The following is a 21,883-nucleotide window of genomic DNA, read 5'->3' on the forward strand; positions in this document are numbered from 1 at the left end:
GTAACAGAGCTCTCTACATGTCTGCTCACGATGACTCTTGTATATAAATGTTAGCTCCCACCTCACATCAGCAAAGTGTGAAGCTAGAGAGGCTGGTCTGTATTTTTGTCTAAGTCTCCAAAGTGTTTAATGAGAGTTGGCGGAGGCCTGTGTGGCAGATCAGATGGGCTCCATGTTGGGAGAGATACACGGAGCTGTGGAGGAGGAGGAAGAGGAGGAGGAGGAGGAGGAGGAGGCTGAGGCTAAAGCCTGAGGCTCAGAGTGGTGCAGATCAACGTTTGAGACAGCAAGTAGCCAAACTATGCAAGAGTTTAATCTCGATTTCTCCTTCCTCACTCTGCCTTCTTCTTTCCCTTTGTCTCCGTCTCGTTGCATCCCTTGCTGGACTAACCCACATAATTCTGCAGTCTGTCCCTCACCCGTACATTGACTCTGCCCTGTACTGACTTGTGGTCTGAGCCAACAGTCATGGCAAAATGTCAAGTCATGCCAACATTTCCAACAAAGACACTCAAACCGGGCCAACAGCAAATAGTTAGTCCGCAGCTTTGGAAGCGGCACGGTGACACCTGCCACACACACAAACAAATTGAATTGTTGTCTGATGCGTTGGGGTACAGCAAACAACCTGAAGAGATTTCTAATTTTTAACTTTGTGTGAATGATTTAAATATTGCATTGATCCCTCAGGCTTGCCAGGGGAGTCGTGAGGATTCTGCTAGATGGAAAATAAACAGACTCGGGGCTGGTGTATTTGCGCACATGTACTTCCAAGTGTGTGTTTGTGCATGTATGTGTTGTACCCATGCAAGCACGCACCCATATGTCTACTGTCTGCACTTCAGGCAAATGTCTGATTCTGCTTTGCAAGTAAGCATTTGTGTGTCTCTGGAAATTATCAGAGATTGTTCTGGAGATTACATATTTTATCCAAGGAATAAATAAAGGCGATGGCTAATAAATGTGACAGAAAAACACATTAGTTCACTGTGAAAAGACGGTGGCCATCTGGTGACAGCCTTGCATCAGTGCTGTTTTTAATCATTTGGTGCCATTTGTTTTGGCTCGCCCTCTTCATCTCTCATTCTGTCTCATGTTGCTTGTTCTAGTGGTTTAGTTAACATAAGGGAGTCGACTGTGCTTTATCAGTTACATACAACCAGGAAGAAGAAAAAAGGTTCATATAAAGTGTGTCTGAATTACAGAATGATATTTGGTGATTAATCTCTGTTGCATCACCCTATTCCTTGGCAAAGCCATCACCATCAACCCCCTCTATGGGCCGGTGGATTTTTTTTTTTCTTTTTTCCAATCAGCCTTTGAACACCAGGATTAGAGGTGGTTACTCTGCACACATGTGTGTTGACAGGACAGTGGGAGCAGAGGGGCAGCCCGCTAGTCTCAGTGGTAGGCTACTTGTCTACCTCCTCATGCTTCCCTCAAGGACACAGAAACCATGGGTGTCCGATGATCTCAGACTGTGTCTGTCAGCAGCCATTGTCATTTTGAACAGCAGAGCCTCAAACACGCCCTCCCACCGACCTGTGAAGAATGGTCGGGTTCCTTTTTGCTTCTCACCTTGACAACATGTCCAAATGGGGGCTTGCCACTTGGCTATTGTATTACTGTCCCTCCTCAGAGACCTGCCTGACCTAAAACCTGCGGTGCTGTAAGATTGAAAATCAGCTATGGTGCCTTTTGCAGCAGCACTAACAATCTCTCTCTGGGGATTTGATAAGGAAAACTGTGGCTGTGGATAACAATTTTCTTATGCGGATTCTGAAAAAGTACAAAGGATGAGGTTTGTTTCTGATTCAGCCTTAAATTTGAAACAAAGGATATCAAGGGAAGTGTCAATTTTCTTGCTTCACTGCGTTTATTGAATCCACTTGCTATCTCTCTACTTCCTTTTATGCTGTCCAAACATTTCTTTGGTCTCTTGCTCCTGTGAAAAGCCTCCTCTGTTTCTGAAATACTTACAACATATGTCTTGAGTCAGACAGGCCATCAAGGACTGTTTATGCATCTTCATTTTTCTTTGATTTTCTTTCAGCCTCGTTGTCGCTGTGCTTGTGTCTCATGAGCAGCACCCTGTTTCCACTCCAATCTCCTTGTTTGAAAATGTTATTTGCATGGCTATTAGTCTTGCTTTGTGGTGGAAAAGAGATGTTGAATTTCATCACCTCATCAGGGCAGATGTTGATCTCGTCTCTTTATTTCACAGTGCTGTGGATAAACTGAGGGGTGACATAATATATTCATTAGGATGTAATTCGCTATTCAATCATTCTCATTCCCAGCCTGGATAATCAGCCCACTGGCCCACGGATGGGTCCACTCAATGCCAAACAAGGACAATTATCTGATTGGTTCTGCTCTCTCTGCCAAATGGATCTGACTGCAAAAAGGCCCGAGCTGTGTCAGCATCACAGCACAGACACACACATACAAACACATGCACATGGACACAAAAACCCTCTCGCATTCTCTAGCAATCATTTTAGGACACACATGGACAAACATGCAGACTAGTGTGGGAGCAGGGTCTAATTCACACACCTGTGCCTGCAGTCTGAAATGCTCACAGCGGCTTTTTAGTTGGTTTTCTAATTGGGGACTCGCTCTAAAAACCAAATGATATCATTACCTTGCACAGTTATGCAATAATACAGTAGGTATCTCACCCTGAATTACATGTCACAGTCTAACTTATGTTTTATTAACCAAAGCCTCAGACCTGCAGCAGGTCAGATCTCCTCTCTGGGGGTCATGCCCCCTGCACTCTTTATTGCTAGGATTAATGAGCACTAAGGTTTCCTTGCCCTTAGGTCAGTCAGGAGGAGGACGGTTGCTGCTGTCATAGAGGTGTGCATCTCCTGTGTGTGTGTGTGTGTGTCTGTGTGTCTGTGTGTGTGTGTGTGTGTCCGTTCACCCTTACATTTGGAAGGAGAGAAAGAGCAAGACAGTGGCGTTTTTCCCCCATGAGAGCTCATTACTGCTCTTTTTCCCCTTAGCCCTATGGCAACCTTCCCCAGGCCTAGTGCTGTGTCACTCTCAATATCTTTCACCACCCCCCTGGCCACTGTGCAAAATTACCCCCACCTTTGCAAAATGGCCTCCTCCTCTGCATGTAGTAAAGCTGCAGATATTTCTTACGCTCAGAACTATAACCGCTCCATTTCCATTTGTTTCATTTTGCCCGTGCTTGATGGTGTGTTTGAAGTGATGTTAAGGCTGCAGGTGCAATATACATTAATCTCTGTTCACAGTAACGCCACATTGTGTCTTGAATTCAAACACACTACAGGTAGTGCTTGTGTTGCTACAGTAATGGCTTGTTTTTTTCCTTCTTAGTTTCTGACCAAGAAATCAAACGGAGGCAGATTTGTTTGTTCTCACAAATGCTCATTTTTTATGGGAATATTTAAATAGAGATATTTCTGTGTGCTTACATGGTAAACAGAAGACCAGAGGGCCAATTTCCCAGGGGTCAAATTCTTCTCTCTGTACAGATTTATTTTGTTGACAGCTGGGTCTACCAGGCCACAACACCTTCCACAGCACCCTTGTACCACTGGGGTTTAGCTTAGTTGCATCTGATTTCCATGTTGAAAATAAACAAAGAGAGCAGAATAGAGACAATATGGCTCTCCTCAGCAGTTTTACACGCTGTGGTTTCCCTGTGCATCTGCTGGATTTGAGTGTGTGCAAGTGGATTTGCATGTCTTTATAATGCTTTCCCAAACAGGTTTCCATTTTAGAGTGAGTGAATTTGCACAGGATGGCAATAGAGTATTCCACCAGTTGTTCTCATCTCACACGCAAATACACCACTGCTTTAACACCACCGTTGCACCTGAACTTCACATTGTAAAGTTTTAACGTATTGTGTATAATCTGCATGTGTACAGTATGTCTTGTATAACTGCTTGTACAAAGAAGTTATAGCGTGTTTTATTGAAACTGTTCGCCATGGTTTCTGACTAAGATCTTTGAAAAGTGTTTGGAGTGAATCAGTTTGAGTTTTTGTGGCCCTACTGTACAGTATGTTAGTGTGCATGAGCCTGTATGTGTGTGGGTTTGTGCTCAGTCATGGTTCTATATTATGTGTCTTTGCAGTTGATGGAGGCTGGAGCGAGTGGAGCAAGTGGTCGGCGTGCGGCGCAGACTGTTCAATGTGGAGGAGCAGGGAGTGCACCCAGCCCTCGCCTGGCACCGGGGGCAAAGAGTGCCAGGGGCCCGACCTCCAGTCTCTCAACTGTACGAGCGAGCAGTGTCCACAAAGTGAGTGCACCTACCACCCACATACTGTAAACCGCACTGTCACTGCTTTACTCAGTGGAGCGATAGAAAAGATGCACTGTCCGTGTAGACATACTTTTTTTTTTTTGCAACAGGACCAGTAGAAAGCTGTTAAGTTATATGTTTGCTTCCTATATAACAGAGCTGACAAGGTGCAAAGGAACCTCCTCAAATCAATATATGTGGCTGAAACAACTTCTGAGAGCTGTAGCCAGGAAAGACACGACCGATCTAATAATAAAAAGAAGCGTGACACTCTTAAGGCCAAGGTAGAAAATGTATTCATGGATAAAAAGCATGATGGTTCAGCCTTGCAACAAGCAGATCATAAACAAAACATGCAAAACAGGTGTACAGGATTAGCGTCAATTAGCCGCTGAACCGAGGCAGGAAGAGAAGGAGAGAAAGAAAAAGGCTTCTCCCTTCACTACCTTCGCATTTTTGATTACAGTTTACACTTTGGCAAGAGGAGCAAGACTGTCCTCCTCCGCTTTTTACCAGATCAAATAAACCTTTTATGTCTCTTTATGGTGTCAGCTTCCTGTGATAGATGTTGAGTGCATCTCACAACGTGTTCATAAAGGAAAGATGTCCATCTCGCACGACACTTGTACCGACAAGGGAACAGAAGGTGGGTCGCTTCTGCCTCGTTCCCACCCGTCTGACCTTTTTAGACAGCCAGCTCTAATTAACACTGGTACGGCACTTGCTGCTTAGATAATGTGCAATCCTTTCACCTGTGTCGGCTTTGTGATGCTCTCTGACCTATTAATAGAGCTAAAAGAATTAAGCATCTCTCGAAAAACACAATCAGCCAGATAAAGTTTCACGGATCAAATCAGCCGCGAAAACGCACATGGATCCATGGGCCATGTGCATGTGCGTTGGGGCTGTTCTCAGCATGCATTTGTTTTGATTTGGTCTGCATACAAAGGTAAGTCAGCCAGTGCTGTGGTTGCAGCTCCCCATGTTTCATTAATAGGGCACGTACGTACCGTCAGGATTAGAAACCGCGACGCTCGCACAGCCCGAGCCGGCAGCTGAGTGGAAAGTGGCTCCGCAGGGTCCGCTGCAGACCAGATGGACATGAAGGGAGAGCTCTGTTGTTCCCCACAGATATCAAAGACAGAAAGCTATTGCAGCTTCCCATCCAAAGATGATGAGTCTCAGGGTGGCGTCTCATAGAGAAAATGTTATAAATAGTTGGCTCTTTGGCCGAGCTGCATGGTAAACACTGAGTTTTAATGGGGATTCAGTTGACATGGGCCAGTGAATTAATAAACTGAATTATGTATTTTACACTGATTGATGTGATCAGATAGACTGATGCGGCGGGCTGCAAGCCACTGTATGCGAATGATGCATTGTGCATATGTGTTAGCGCGTTATGTGTGTGTATGTGTGTGTGCGCATCAATAGCTGAGTTTGGCTGGTGCAGTGAACCAGGGAGCTCGGTCGGCCCATCATCAAAGGTCAGCAGCTCCTCCCCAGAGAGGCAAGATATATACACAAAGATGCCAGTCATTGTTCCTCATATGCACACATACACAACCACACACCACACACATACACACAGAGTCACTCAGTATTTACACTGACAGCGCAGAGCGGAGCACTGGCCTCTGAAGAATGCCTGTCCCAATCTGTTCCCAGCAGATGTGTTTCCATAGACAATTGCTGTGTGAAGTATTATAATAAGCAAAATAGCAAGATGGTTTTGGCTTGTCAGCAACTCCCATACTTCAACTGCGTCTGCAGGCCATTAGCTGAGATGGAAAACTTCCCCATGAAACAAAAGGCACCCTACGCTTCGAGTGTAATCGAACAATGCAACTGCAGAGTAAGCCGTAGTTACTGCTACAAAACGTCCTCTGTCTGAGAACCTCACAAACATCTCTAATCTCCCTCATTAGGACAGAAATGGCATACATTAGATGAGGTTATTGTTTTGGGTATTGTATGAATGAGAATCAATGTGCAGCAGTGAGCTTTGTGTTACAGCTCTAAAATCAACAGATCTGACCCAGGCAGGATCATTTTCGTAAAGCAAACAAGCAAAGCCCAAGATGAAGCAACACAAAATCTGTGCAGGGAAATCATAAATACGCTGGCAGCATGCCAGAGCCAAAATGGCAGACAGGTGTTAGAGGGCACAAAACGGGTAGTGGGGGAAAATAATGGTGCGAGTATTCTCAGGGACAGGAAATTAGGACAACATAAAAACAATTATTTGGCTTAATGTGTGTAATGAAGGTAATGAACTTCATTTGCAGCAGAATCGCGTTTTGGGGGGGTGTCGCAAATGATTGTGCAAAGCCTATAAAACTATTAATCAGTCTTAATCTGTTTTTGAATTTGGGGGCTAATTTGGTGGCGAGGCGGCTGATGTTTTCGTCATGGGTTTGTTTGCCAGAGTGGGGTCAGGGGCTGCGTGAAAAATGGCCGAACATTTATTTTGGGCCATATTTCATCAGCGCCGTCTGAGGGATGGGACGACTGTATTGTGGAGATAGTAATGGTCACGTTCACTTTGAGAGTTTTAGTAGCCATATTTCCCTGACCTTAAGAACTCCGCTGTTATTAATCTTCAGGCGAGTGACTGGGACTGGCCATGGGATGAAATATATTCTCAGGTCTCTTGATAAATGCCTGGGGAAGTGGCGCAGGAGGCTGCAAAGCTTTTATTTATCAATGCAGGAGAGAGAAAGGAGCAGGTAGAGTGAGTTGAGTACTATCAGGTGCAGACAATGTGCTGACTGCCAATGCAGCAAAGAGTCCAAACTTCAACAGGGAGCCGGGTACATCGCCTCAGAGGAGATGAATTATAAGTCCACACCGGACCATCTCAAGTCAGAAAAACTGATCCCTAACCAGCAAGCCCTGGAGCGAGTCTGAGGAGCAGAACTGAAGGCTCAGGGAGAGGGGAACAAACAGAGATTGGCCTGGGGTCAACTCTGACATCCATAGATTATCCGCAGGCAGTGTGTCAATCATGCAGAGAGGTCACACACAAAGAGAATCAAAAGTTCTTAGCCGACAATTACATCAAGTGGAAATGAACGAGTGATGGGTGACAGAGGGAGGAAGAGAGGTAAATTGGTAGTGTGCGTGAGAGAGGAGACTAAAAGTAAAGCCCATCCAATTATAAAACTTGATTAGCTATGTCAATTAAAGTGTGATGGATGTCCTTTCAATTATTGGCCGGCATCATGAAAATCAATGAGCGAGAGGCCAGGATGAGCAGAGTGCAGTTGCTGGTCAGGGTCCGCAGTGAGCATCGGGATCGTTTCACTGTGACACCTGGTGGGTCAGATAAAACTTCACTCAGTGATGCTGCGATAAGCCACCAGAGATTACAGACAGAATAGAGGTAGAGAGAGAGTAGAAGGGAGGAAGGGGGGGAGGGGGAGAGAGAGAGAGATGTCTGATTGACTGACTTTATTGTCTGGGTGCAAGAATTGTGTGTGCAGAGGAAAAGGAAGTCAAGATACTGGATCTTTGCATCGGAGGTTAGAGAGGTGCCTTTGGTCTGCCCTCAAAAAGTAAACAGCAACTGGCCAATCTAAGGCTATGTTTATCCAATCAGCAGAACCCAGTCGGTCTGTCTCCTTGCTGACGGGTGTTGCTTAGTCTTTAGTCAGACTACACATCCCTCAGTAGACTGCAGCGCTAGAAGCCCAAATATCACAGGCTTGTCTGGCCTTTGACTCACCAAGACAATTGGATTTGGGAACTTTAATGAGAGTTTCAGCCATAGTCTCTCCCCCTTTTTTGCAGCTCATTGTGAAAGGTGTAAGGTTTAGCCAGGCTGCTTACTTTTAAGCACCTCTATGCTTCCCCAAGGAGAGAGGAGTCAGGTAGAGAGAGAGAGAGAGGGAGAGAGAGAAAGGCAAAGGCAGGTAAATGGAGAAGTTGAGAGGAGGAGGAGGAGGAGAGCAGCAACAACACTCCTCATGTATGTGCTGTACAGGCATGCTATGTAATGTCAGGAACAAAACAGACAATCTTGTGTTTATCTTCAGCCCGTCTTTCACAATTGATTACATGTCAAGAGATCCCCGACATTACGAAGGGCCGCCACAGAGCTCGGCTGCATATAATCCCGCTACTTAAGGTATCAGATTGTACTGAGATAATCATCCATGAAATAGATTCTGGCATTTCTCTTAAAGACTTGGGTATGTCAGGTGGCTTTGTCCAGAAAAATTGATTTTTCAAGGGAAGAGGAGAAAACGAGGACAAAATGGATGAAAAGTGATAAGTGAGATGCCGAGAGAAGGAAGGGAAGAAAGAAACACTTTTTTGACCATTTTCTCTTGTATTTAAATGTTACTGTTAGCACTCCTGTGTCATTTTCATGTCACAGATTTACTAACACCAATTAAAACTTGTCAAATCAGTGTTTCCAGGGTTGAGCACAGTTCTTGTCAAGTGGTAGGATGGCACAGTGCTGGAAACACACTACTACAGTAGTCTGGAGATATTCATCAAAATATGTTGTGTCTAATGATAATCAGCCTGATTTTGACACAAACCTTTTGGACGTGTTATTGCTGCTCATTGCCGAAATGCAAATCATGCACTCTGTCAGTCATAGGCACATGCTGTCTCCCTGCTAGTCTTCTTTTTTCCATGTCCTTCCTTAAATTCAGATTTTCCTTCTTGTATGTTTGCTCCTCTCTCCCTGCTTCTGTCCTCCTCCTTTTGTTGTCAACTCACCACACGCCACCCTGCAGCACTTTAACCTTTGCTGTTGTTCTCCATCCCTCAAAGCTGCAGTGCTCAATGCGTCCCCTCCTTGACTGTGTTCAGCTGACAGCGCTACGCCCCCGTGGCTCCCCGGCACAATGGCCCTCCACAAAGGCCCCAGGAGCATCCTCCACCTCCGCCACCAAATTTCCCCCAGCCCAGGGAGACAGCCGTAGCAAATCCCATTCTCCTGCAAAACACACACACACACGCATGCGTATGGACACAATGCATACACACAAATGCACACACACACATTGATGTTTGTCTGAGCTTAGCTGTCATCTTCATACTGTACTACTTTTTGGAGAAAGATGCTGCAACGCTTTTGAGGGAGAGAGAGAGAGAGAGAGAGAGAGACATTCAGTGAGAGGTGGTAGAATTTCATAAGCAAAACCTTCATTTTTCCACCGTCTCTCTTGGGGGTGTTGTGTGCTTAGAGAGAAAGAACAAGACAGAGGAGAGAGAGTGTACATGCTAGCATAAGATATATTTATCCAGAGCAGAAATGAAGTAATGTAATGCGGAGAAGAAAAAAAACTCCCACAGAAACTGGCTCTTTCCCTTTTTCAATTGTCCACAGGTTGACATCGAAGTTTGAAACTTTTAAAGATCAAGACAGTTTCTTTTTTATTATCATTTGCTAATGTTGGCTCTCTTAACTCTGCATCAAAGAGTCAGGGACAAAGCCGAGCAGCATTAGGTGGTAACCAAGGAATGTGGAGCTTTTCATTTCATTCTGTTAAATAGATCCTCGTGGTGACACCTTTGCACAGAGGATAATGAAGGATGTGGCAGAAGCACACACACATATTACCACTCACCTGAGGGTTTTTTTTTTTTTCTTTTTCTAGTCGTGATTAATTTTCTCTTTTCTTTGTGTTCCCGTTGTAGCAGTGAGCGGGGCCGAGGACGTGGCGCTCTACGTTGGCATGGTGGCGGTGGCCTTGTGTCTGACGCTGCTGCTCATCGTGGTGATCCTGGTGTATCGGCGCAAGAAGGAAGGCCTGGATGCCGATGTGGCCGACTCCTCCATCCTCACCACTGGCTTCCAGCCCATGGGCATCAAGCCCAGCAAGCCAGGTGTGTGGGCACCGCGGCCACGCAGGCCTCCCCCCCACAGCAGTAGGACACTGTTCTTTGTTCTACCCTCCTCTGTGCGTCCATCGGTCTGTGCGTCTGCCCACCGTGACCGTGCGGCACTCATCTACATGTCCCACTGATCCTGTGTGTTTGTGGCTGTGGAGGTGGTGGGAATGTGTTTACAGTGGTTTGTAGTCTGAGCAAGATGTATTATGTTGTGTGTGTGTGTGTGTGTGTGTGTGGTGCATGTGCTGTTTATTTGCCTGACACATTATGTTTTCGCCACCGCCTCATTGTCAGGAAATGTACCCACTCTGTTTGCTGTCTGTGTGGAGCCTCTGAGGTTTACCAGCAAGTAATAGAAATACAACTGTCTGAGTTGGATGGAGATGGGGAACTGGGTTGCACTGCCTGTGATTCACCGTGAAAAAAAGCCTTTATACATTCTGGGTGCTAAGCTGTATCTGAGTTCTGTTTGGAATTGATTGTGTGGTTGCTAAAGAGACAGACAGAGATAGGGAGAGAGCGAGGGGAGGGGAATTGACTGGCTTTGGGTGGAATTTGTGTTTGTGTATTGTCAAGAGTCTGTGCGTGTGAGTGCTCTGTTCTCAGCACCATGTGTCTTTTCCTGTGTTTGTTTCAGTTTTCTGTGTGTGTTGCGACAGCTTTAGAGAGTGTGAGGTCTGTCTCTGTGATGTATGACTGCCCCCCCCCCCCCAAGACACACACTCTCCCACCCCTTCCACATGCCACTCATGGAGATTCACACGCACATTTTCTCTCTTTTTTATTATTATTATTTAATTAAACAGAGAATTCCCATTTGCTCACCATCCAACCGGATCTAACCACCACCACCACCAGTTACCAAGGCACCCTGCGCTCTCGCCACGACACCACCGGGAAGTTCTCCATGACTAACGGGCCTCTGCTGGACCCGCTCCCCAACGGCTCGCACACGCTGCACAATGGCAAGCTTAACTCAGACCCTGCTGAGTTTGTGAGCAGGCTGTCCACTCAGACTTACTTCAAAACGCTGCCCCGCGACATGGCCAACACCTCGTATGGGACCTTCAACTTCCTGGGAGGGAGGCTGACAATCCCCAACACAGGTCGGTTCCTCATTTAGGTTCTAGTTCAGTTCAGTCGATTTGAAGCAATCAGAAAAAGATAAGATGCTGCCTCTCAGTTTTCATGTTCATGTTTCAATTCCTGTTCTCATAAACAAGCCATGAGCTGCAGATATAAAGTCATACAGACCGACTGGTAACTCATTCATGGACAGTTCTCTGCATCATAATGGAACCATGTGAGGAAAATGAAATGAAAGCAGGTCATAGAGCACAATACAGCAGCCTATGTGTAGTATGTGAGGTCTTTGTAAATGGCTTTCTGTCGTGGTCACAAAGAGTTCATGAGAAATAATAGACAATTATTGACGAAACAGACATTTTCCGCCATAACATCATCAGGATAGTTATTCTGTAGTCGCCATGATTTTCTTCTTCATAATGAGGAGCTGACAAATTGTAATGTAGGGCATAAGTTCGTCACCTCTGTTTGAACTCCTTTCATAAGTCATAAAGCCCCACATACAATTTATGACCACCAAACAATCTTGTTTAATGCTCCCTATACATTGGTCTTATATAGAAAATTATATGGTATGTTGGCATTGCTTTCACACATTACATTCAATGTGTGAAAGCACACAAAGGCTGCCTATATCGGCACATAACCTCTTTGATAGGGTTCTGACGAACTGTGAGACTAACATTAAATTATTCTGTTGACCGTCAGAGCTGGCAGCAAAGAAATTTCTACTCACACAACATACAGACGGGTGATTAATGAAAGGAAAAACCTAAATAATTGATTGGAGAAAGATAGGGGAATATGTTTTCAGCACAACTGAACTGCGTGATACAAAACCTGCGATGCAGAACTTTTGTCTCCCCCTTCTGGCAGTGAGAGTATTTACACAAACAGCACTCAAAGACGTGCCAATGGTGAAACTTGTTTGTCCTTCTTTTTTATCTGGAGCATCAGAAAGTTTTCTTCAGTGCTCCCTTAGACTCTGCCATACTGTTATCTGCTGTAGCCTACTCCATCTCTGTCGCTACGGTTACGTCTTCAGCTCTGGAAAAACCATCGCTGGTTGACATAAAACATATTGCTACTGGTGGCGCAGTGCAGGGATATTTCCACAGAGATCTGAGACTCCAGTATCCATTTACCTTGCACAGATACTGCAGGCTTAATATGAACTTGTTTGGTGAGGACTTGAATATAACTGATGTTCATTAACATGTGAAAGTCCTACATCTCCTTTTTAAGGAGGGATCTTGTAGTTACAGCTGCTCTCCAGCGCAATAACCAAATCACCAGATGAGGGAATACGTTTTGGAAGAATGGTGATGATTGATTAAATATCAGAGACCACATACACTTTACTGAGACAGTTTCTATTGTTGTTGTTTTTTTTCCTTCAATTTGTGACTCATCTGTATGAATTTATGCAAGATCATTTGGTTACCATGGTAACATGTATGCTCATTAGCACATTAGAGAGGCCGCTCTGTAACTACCCCCACAAAACATTATGCAGTACAATATTAAAGAACAAGACTCTTCTGTCCAATATTTTATGACACATGAGGTGTGAGTGTGTGTTTTTTGTTTTTTTTGCAAGCTTTTTGTTGCAATAAAGACGACAAAAATTAATAACGGAAAAAAGGTAGACGACAATCCCCAAAACTAACCAAGTACCTGCCAAGAGCTTCTGTTCACAGCTCTTGGTTTATTCAGAATACGGATATAATGATATAAACCGTTTTCTTGCTTTGACAGTGGCAATGGCAATGAATAAAAACTCTTAGGAACCCTATAGCTGGATAAAGTACTACAACAGTGTTATTTAGATATTGTTTCAGTAGACACAGAATCATTCAGCAGAAGTCTGTGTTGTTTAAGGACAAGGAGAATTCAGCAGTCCTCTGTGGGATGCTGCGTTTGCCTCTATACTTCAAACAGTTTAACATCTGCTGCTAAATTGAGAAATACTGTGGGAACAAGTCAGTTTTATTTATATTGTGAATGGCATATACATTGTCATTGGTCTTACATAAAAAAGAACATTTGCTGGATATTTATTACACCTGGTTTAATGTCCCTGACTGGACATTAACAAGGAGAGTTTATCAGTAACAGCTGAGTCCCATAAACGTCTCACTGTCTTGTTGAAACCAACCCAGACCGTTCAGCCTTTAAATCTGGTGTATGTGGCTTTCTTAATAGGTTTGCACCGGGATAACACACATTAAAGTGGTTCAGCATTAAACACAAAAGAGCTTAGGGCACAGGCTGCACTTGTGTCTGTGGTACAAATGAGTTTATAGTCGTTATAAGGAGCAAGATGAGACACCAGGTTCACAAAGGGCTTGTGATGAAGGTGGATTGTGTGTCACTTGTTTACCTCTAGGGACTAATTTAAAACCTACATACAAAAAAGCAGGTATCTAAATTAGTTGTGTTTTGACAATAACCTCCATCTGCGCTGCACAGTATGAAGACTAGCTATAAAATGAAGAGTGTGTGTCAAATACCTTCTACTCTTCTACTAAAATTCCTGGAATAAGACCCAGTTCAAATTGTTCCAATTAGGCCCCTCGCTTGTGACGTAGGTGGTTGAATTTGTAGCCGATGTCCACCGGTGTCAGTTGTGTGCTGAGAGCATAGACAGAGGAATAAAAGTAGTCCATTAAAGATTAGTCTTTATAAAAGATATAAGGAGTTCACCATCATCATTTTGCCTCCCCTCTTCACATTAGCAGAGTACAGAGTTTATATAATTATAATGGAGGACAGTGTTTTCACTTGGCTCATTGTAGGCTGTCCAGATTAGCTGATGACAGTGCCGGTGCACCAGCATCTTATCAAAGACGAGGTCTTTTCTTCCCCCTGTTTCCTTTGCCATCACATGCTCTCTCTCTCTCTATCTGTCGGTGTCTTTCCTTTGTCTTTCTTCTGCTCTCTTACAGATATTTAATGCCTAGATTATCTCAAAGCCTATACCACGCGTTGGCTTGGCACCCATCTTGTCATTGAGACACACAATAAAAAATAAATAAATCAGTACTTGCATGCATCTACTTATAGGCGCCATACTGTCATTTAACGCAGTTTCAGAGCAGGCACATGGAAGACATGGTTTATAGATTGAGACAAAGCTGTGAGAGTTCAGGCACTGTCGCTTTATTCAAACAGATGTTTTTATGGTGAACAGCGCCCAGTCTGCAAGCCACACACACTGTTGATATTGTGTCACATCCTCACTGTTTGTGCTACATTTTAAATAGGATCCTAAGTGGCTTATTTGGCACAAGAATCACAACATAAATACCGCAACACTCAAACCACCTCAATAGCTCTCTATCCTCCAAGGTACCTTCTCTCCTGGGGAAGTGCAATTTTCCTGGAGTTGTCTGTTCCATGGTCTCAATTATCTACTTGGTGGCAGACGGAGGACATTTAAACTGCGATGCAGTGTGCGCTTTTGTCTCAGCTAATTGTTGACCGTGGGGATGTGTGTCGCCGCGTCTGCCAGTGCAGAGATTTGCATCTACTGCACCTGACGGAGGCTGCCTCTGACCTTCAGGATAGATTTGTTTTTTGTTTTTGCAGCCATACAGTTTTGTTGAGTGGGCCGGCTTTCTTTGTGAGATGACAAAAGCGTTGTTCAGTCAGAACAAATGAGCCTGTCCCCCCTTCTTCTCCTTACCCCCCCTCCTCTCTCCCTTTGTTGTTATTTGCATTAGGAATCAGTCTGCTCATCCCTCCCGAGGCCATCCCCAGAGGAAAGATCTATGAGATTTATCTCACTGTTCAGAGGAAGGAAGATTTAAGGTGGGTCTCTTTAACACTGCCTAACTGGCAGTCTTCCCTGGATTCCACTCGGCTGTTTGTTTTGATGCTCTACTGTTCCATTAGGAAGGGCTTAAGAGTCTGTGCCAGCGCTGTGGAAGAGGCATGTAAATAAATAACGTAGCCTTTTACCAGGATGTGCACTATTTAAGTTAAATGAATTGTTTGGAAAACACTGTTTATCTGGCTTGCTGCTTTCACTCTGAAGGCAGAGTGGCTGTAGCACACTGTGATACTGTTACATTCAGTCATCACAACTCGGTCCATCTAGTTCAGGCACAGGCGTCCTCTTCCACAAAGGGCCGGTGTGCCTGCTGCTTTTCTTTCCAACCAAACGGCAGCACATCAGACTTGACTCATTTAATCAACTGATCTCAGTCTTCAGACAGTTGATTGGTCAAACTGTGTGCTCTTGGTTGGTTTGAACAAAAACCTGCAGCCACACGGCCCTTTGAGGAATGTTTTGCCCGTGCCTGATCTAGTTAGTCAATGAGTCCCGTAGGATTTCATTGTTCTCTATTAGAGCTGTTAGATTTACAGAGGTGAGAGTATCATATCCTGTTCACAACAGGCAAGTAAATGAGTTATCACTAATAACTGGATGTGTAAAAGCTCTTCATCTTGATTCATTCTCCTCCCGCTCTCCTCTCTCCCTGGTGTAGGTTACCCCTGGCCGGCTGCCAGACCCTGCTCAGCCCCGTTGTGAGTTGTGGCCCTCCTGGGGTGGTCCTGAGTCGGCCAGTTATCCTCAGCATGGACCACTGCTCTGACGCATGCCTCGATAACTGGGCCGTCCGCCTCAAGAAGCAGAACTATGAGGGCGCTTGGGAGGTGAGACAGCACTATAGCTCCAGCACAAATCCTCTGTAGAAAAAGACTAAGTTGCCACCAAGAGAATTTGTTAAGTCTTAGTGAACTTACTGAGCGCTTTCCTTGAAAAAGTACAAACTTGCTCAGCAGTGACTTGACACTTGTGCTGTATAGCAGAGGTAGTTCTGGCCCAGCACTCAACCACTCCATAGGGTTTAAATTATTGTGACCATCAGGTGTTTTCTCATCGGGCTGGAACAAAAGCCTGAAAGCGCTGGTTCTCTCTCTGGCTCAAGAGTTGCTAGGCAACATATTTCTCAAAACAGAAATTCTCTAAGCAAATTACTGATCCTCAAAGTACTCCTCTGAGTGCTCCTTGACCAGTTTTGACCACGGCTCCCAATTACAGAGTCCCCTCCCCATTTTCTGCCTATGAAATTTGAAAGTAACCAGAAATGCGAACTCCAACACGATAAAGTTGGAAAGACCCTTCAGTGTCCACACACACACACACACACACACACACACACACCTGGACAAACAAACACGGTTTGAGGCAGTCTACCCATCTCAGCAATCCTGAGAGATTGGAAAGGGTGCTGGTTGGCTTTACAGTGTTAGTAGGTCTTCTTTCATGTTCGATATTGTGCATAAATTATTCATCCTTCCCGTGTGTGGCAGCGCTGGGGTGTCTGTGCGATGGATTGGCCTGTCTGAGGCAGAGGTTAGACCAGCACTTTTAATCATCGGCCGGACCAAATATAGCCCAACGGCCTGAGTGTGTGGCCACCGACGGAAAAAAGTGGCAGGTGGACGAGAGAATGAAAGTGGAAACAAGCGCAGAGAGTGTGAAGAAAAATGAAAGAAAGCAGACAAAGAGGGAAAGGCAGAGTGAACAAGCAGGTAATGCAGAAGTGGAGGAATGATTAGAAAGAGTGGGATATTGGAAAAAGGAATAGAAAGACTTAAAGAGATTGTTAAAATGGACATGCAGAGGCAGGAGAAGTAAGAGAAATGAATTGGTGGTGGAGCGAGCGCTCAGTGGTGTAATTGAGCCACCTCACTCTCTGCTCCTCTTGCAAGAAATATTAAGATGATGAAAAAGTGAGACTCCATTGTGGTTGCATAGCAAATGAATTGTGTCAATACTAATTCTATTGATGTAGGTGGTGTCTGGTTGAATCGATCTTAGAGGGCCTCGCTGGGCATTTGGCAGGCAGAATGCTCTCTTCAGCTAGATTGGATAATGGGAGGAGTCAGTCAACTGGCATGATGGGATTTTAGAGAAAATGTTGTCACCTTGGGTACAATTTATCCCCATCAAATTAGCCCAGAGAGCAGTGGAATTATCTCATAAAGCTAACCCATACTGGGATGGGATGGCATATTTTTGCCAGTTTAATTTTTTCAGTAGAGATGCAGAGATACAGCACGTCGTCAGCAGTGTAGCAAATCAAAAAGGACACGAGATGTCTCTTTTGTTTATTATTTTTGTTAATTAATTCTCAGCGCTGACTTTTGGCATTTTATTGTTTGTTTGTTTGGATTTTTTTAACACACTTCACCACCAGACAACAATGTTGTTTGGCAGATAATTTGGCAAGTTGTTTTCACCTTTTTTTAACAAACCTCAAAGGCTGAAGGAAATTCCAGAAATCCCAATAATCCGATATTTACCGCGCCTCCGCAGTCTTTTCTTTCTCCAGAACCATCTGTTCTTGCCAGGAATCTATTTGAGTCTCCTTTCATGTCAATTGAGCACCTCGTTCATGCATTATTAAGTAAATTGATGGTGTTCTATAGGATGTGTGTCTTTGTATGAGGAAATGTGTGTCTTTATGTCAGGACGGAGTAAGTGCAGTGTAGTGAGAAGACAAGACAAAGTATTTCCCTTTTTTCCTGATCTGAACTGTTACCCAGACGTTGCCTTAAAGACCTTTAGCTTGGATGTTACTTTGTCACACAGCAGGAAGAATAGAGTGTGGGGGCCTTGCTACTGCACCAAACTGCTTCCCTAACAGCCCGTTCACAAACACACACCCACACAAACACACATCAGGTTCCCAGGCAAACACATTACCCTTCCCTCCTACATAAATTGGGTGCTTGACCTTCCATCCACACCTTGTTTTTCTTGTCTCCCTCGCCTCCTCCAGGACGTCCTGTTGATGGGGGAGGAGCTGGTGTCGGAACCCTATTACTGCCAGCTTGAGGCCGAGACGTGCCGACTGTTCTCGGAGCAGCTGGGCACCTTCGCCCTGGTGGGAGAGTCCCTGCACATGGGTGCTGCCAAGCGCCTGAGGCTGGTGCTCTTCTCCGACGCGTACTGCTCCACGCTCGAGTACAACATCAGGGTGTACTGCATGGACGACACGCAGGATGTCTTCAAGGTAAATTGTGACAAATGTAGCGCTGCCTGTGATTGTGTTTGGCTGGCAGTTTCTCAGGCCTGAGATTGCATGGACGGGGTGGTTTCGCTCCAGCTGAGTGATAGGTGGACTATTATGTGTAACAGCATTGTCTGTCACAAAGTGAGGTTGGTAGGAATCACTGCAGACATGTAGGAGTTAGGCATAGCCATGGTAAATTGAACAATATTGCAGGCTTGATTTCACCATGTGCGGTTCAAGAATGTGTGATTTGTGGAGCTGATGTGTCACGAGTCTGCTGAAACAATGCATATGTCCAAGTGAATCGTGGCATAATGTACAATCTCCGGGTGTTTTTGTGTGCATGCCTATAAAGACGTTTCGTTCCTCTCCTGCTGTCAGTGGTTCCGCTTGGCTGCCGTGGGCCAAGAAGTTTCCCATCACTTTGTTCAACAGCATATTTCGCTTCTCTTTTTTTGCTCTCCACATGGACAGAGTATAATCAAGCACTAATGCCTTCTTCCCTCCCCCGAGGACTGCCTCTGAGTAGCCTGTTAAGATTTCATTTGCATGGTTAATTAGTAAATTAAAAGGAGAGCCCGTCCCAATCTTTTCCCAGCAACCCCTGTGCTCGCTCTCGTTCTCTCCACACCTCTCTCTCTCGCTCTCCAAGCTGTTCCTCTTCGTCTGACACCACCCACAGCCACAAGTGCCACTTCCCACTCGAGTCCACTTCTGCCGGCTGTAATGGCTGACCTCCTTGCGGTGAAGTTCGCCAGCAGGCACAATCTATGGGTGGCTGTGGGACATAAACAATGAGCCGAGTAGGGGCCCGGGCTGAAATTAGCCCTCATTCAGGGAGCTGAAGATGAGATGAGAACTGTGCATAGACTGAACCTGTGGGGCGGGAATTACCCAAACCTCCGAGCTTACATCTGTCTTTTTTTGTGGCTCAATTCTGCCCCCGCTGCTATCTTTCTCTGTTTCTGACAGTTATTGCGTGAGAGTAGGAGCATTCGGGAAAACTACTGGCTGACATTCAACTGTGTTGTAATATAGGAATAAATGTGAAATATGGGATACACAAGGTAAAGGCTGTACAGCCTTGTTTCTTTTTGTTTACTTGCTATCAACGCAGTTCTAATAATAGGAACCTCTATATATTCAGATCATCGAGTGACCCAGTGATGTTTTGCTGCAGTGTGATTGTTGAAATGACCTTGTGTGTCCTGTGTTGGATGCAGGAAGGCTGCCGGAGCACAAAAACTCTTTCTCCATCTCTCCCGCTGGCTAGCTCTTGTTCTGCTCTCCTCCTGCTCTCCTAGCCAGGAAAGGGACATCTGAGCTTGTTGACTCCAGCACTTGTGCTGCCATACTCTGCAGCTCCCCCGACGCCCTTGAGTGCATTAGCTCCCCATCTTTCACACAACCTGGTCCTGTGGTAAGCCACGGCGTCTCCAGGGTTTTGTAGTTTTTAGTGAGTGATTTAGAACGGGGCCCACGCTGTTTAGTAATCTCGACTTCACTCTGCTCTTGGAGCTATTATGGAGGGAGCAGTTCATTTTGCAAGTACATTAACCACTTTGAGTGGAGATTAAACTTCCCTGGAGAGGTTCAGTCTAATCACTAATCACTATCTTTAAAATGCGCTATTTATGATTAGAGTCTCACTATAGCTACCATTAGACTTAATTGTGGTGTGTAACAGTGCTGGAGTAGCAGTAGGTGGTACAGTTGAACAGCACAGTTAGGTATCTGTAGATGTACAGTACCCCTTCAGCACATTTTTATGACAGCGCTTGCAGCCTGCTACGGCAGTGCGCCTCTTTTTTCCAGACAGAAGTCAACTTTCCATGCATTAAACAGGCTGTACTTTTGATGGGAGATGAAAAAGGAGAACAGAAGTTTCCGAACAGGCATTTCTGTGCCTCTTCTGTTTGCTGTTCAGTGGCAGGAAGAACTGCAGGTTTTCTCTCCAGTCCCATCGCTGGCTGTCAGTCTGCTCTGACAAGCCTCCATCAGCGAGACTGACAGATACACACACCCACAAACACAGGCGCACTAGCATGCACGCTGTACCATGCGATCTCTTATCTCCCAATTACAGCAGATTAGAACCAATGTTATTGTCTTTGATCCTAAGTGTGCGGGGGCTCTGGGGAAACAGTGACATTTCCGTCTGATGCTTGGCGTATGTTAGCAGGGCTCTGCTGGGACCAATTAAGTTAATATTTAATGTGTGTCCCACTCTTGATGGGCCCAGCCAAGACTGGCACAGCAGCAGATGAGACATGATCAGCGTTTGGTTGCGCCCTCACTGTGCACTCGGTTGTTCCCAGCTAGACCTGTGGGTTAGCATCACTGATGTTCTGCCATCCCACCACTGATTGAAAACACCTGCAGGGAGCCAAACCTCAGAGTCAATACAGGAATAGACCAGACACCAACATCAAATTAAACTGGAAGGGTGCCGACAAAGGTGTCTTTTTACGATAGGAATATGGGGCAGCTACCTTTTTTCATATTCAGAACCTGTCAGCTTTGGATATAAAGTATACGATAAATGAAAAACATGTTTTCAGCTGAGCATAATCCACATTTGAATAGTGGAACAACAACAAAATATTTTGCTGTTTATTGATAGTCTAACTAAATGTTCTTCCATCACACCCACGTGTCTGTGTTTTGTAAGAGTAGTGTTGTTAAAAAAAAAAACATGTAGAATGTAGAATGATTTTAAACCACCCACTTTCTGTCAGATTTTTTTTTTTTTACAGAGTTTGAAGCACGTCAGTTTTTCTGTCATGAGCAGTAGACTTTTTGAGATGCTATATTACTAGTAGTAGTAATAAAATGTGTGCTGTGAGGGGATTTTTTTTCCCAGTCTGTCTGTGGGTACACCACTGTGATCCAGGGTGATTTATCCCCTCAGGCTATTGGCAGCATTTCCATGGTTGTTTAGTGTTTGTGATGGCCACAGAACGACCTGCAGATACTCCGGTCATCCTCTGACCTCCTCTCATGTGCCATCGTCAGCTCAGATTTGAATTGTTTTCAATATTTAGGTATATGACCAAATCCCTGCAGAACTAATGATATCGCCAACAACCTCAGCCACTATTTAGCAGTTAACATGGTAAACATCACACCTGTGCAGCAGCCTATAGCCTCACAGACCTGCTATCAATGGCTGTAGACAAGAGAACTCCCTTTGTTCTGTGTTTCAGACGAGAAGATTTACCCTTTCGTTAATGTAATGAGGCGACACATTCAGCTTTTCATCTCTTGATTGTAAAAAATGTATGCTCCATTGTTAAATAGCTGTTTAATTGATGCCTGGGTGGTTAAATAGTGGCTCCTGGATTCTCTTGTGCAGCATTTGACCTGAAGCTATTATTCTTATTTGCGTTTAAAAGGAGTCGTAAAATGGTTATGTGCTTCCGCTATGACGTGTGCTGGCAACCTCCTGAGCAACGAGCTACATTTGAGCAGAAACGTATTGCTTTTATGTGTCAGAGGAGAGCAGCATGTACATAGTGAAACACAAACAGCTTTTGTGATCCCTCCATCAGAATAGTTACTGGCAAGGCATTCCAGGAAAACACAGAAGAGCACAGCCCAGTAATTTCTGGCATTAAGTTAAACAA

At 44.8% G+C, this 21,883-nt stretch overlaps 1 protein-coding gene across 1 annotated transcript in view; it reads left to right on the top strand.

Moving 5' to 3' along the window:
- Positions 1-21,883, top strand: part of unc5a (unc-5 netrin receptor A) — a gene marked incomplete at its 3' end in the record, with an annotated part of 127,911 nt that overhangs the window by 97,707 nt on the left and 8,321 nt on the right. The window contains exons 7-12 of the mRNA XM_083980466.1: positions 4,120-4,284; positions 9,946-10,134; positions 10,947-11,246; positions 14,952-15,039; positions 15,720-15,888; positions 18,024-18,257. Coding sequence (XP_083836592.1) covers positions 4,120-4,284; positions 9,946-10,134; positions 10,947-11,246; positions 14,952-15,039; positions 15,720-15,888; positions 18,024-18,257 — 1,145 coding nt within the window. The remainder of the gene's footprint in view (positions 1-4,119; positions 4,285-9,945; positions 10,135-10,946; positions 11,247-14,951; positions 15,040-15,719; positions 15,889-18,023; positions 18,258-21,883) is intronic.

The sequence above is a fragment of the Trachurus trachurus genome, assembly GCF_905171665.1.
Source record: "Trachurus trachurus genome assembly, chromosome: 10".
In the NCBI taxonomy this organism is placed as follows: Eukaryota; Metazoa; Chordata; class Actinopteri; order Carangiformes; family Carangidae; genus Trachurus; species Trachurus trachurus.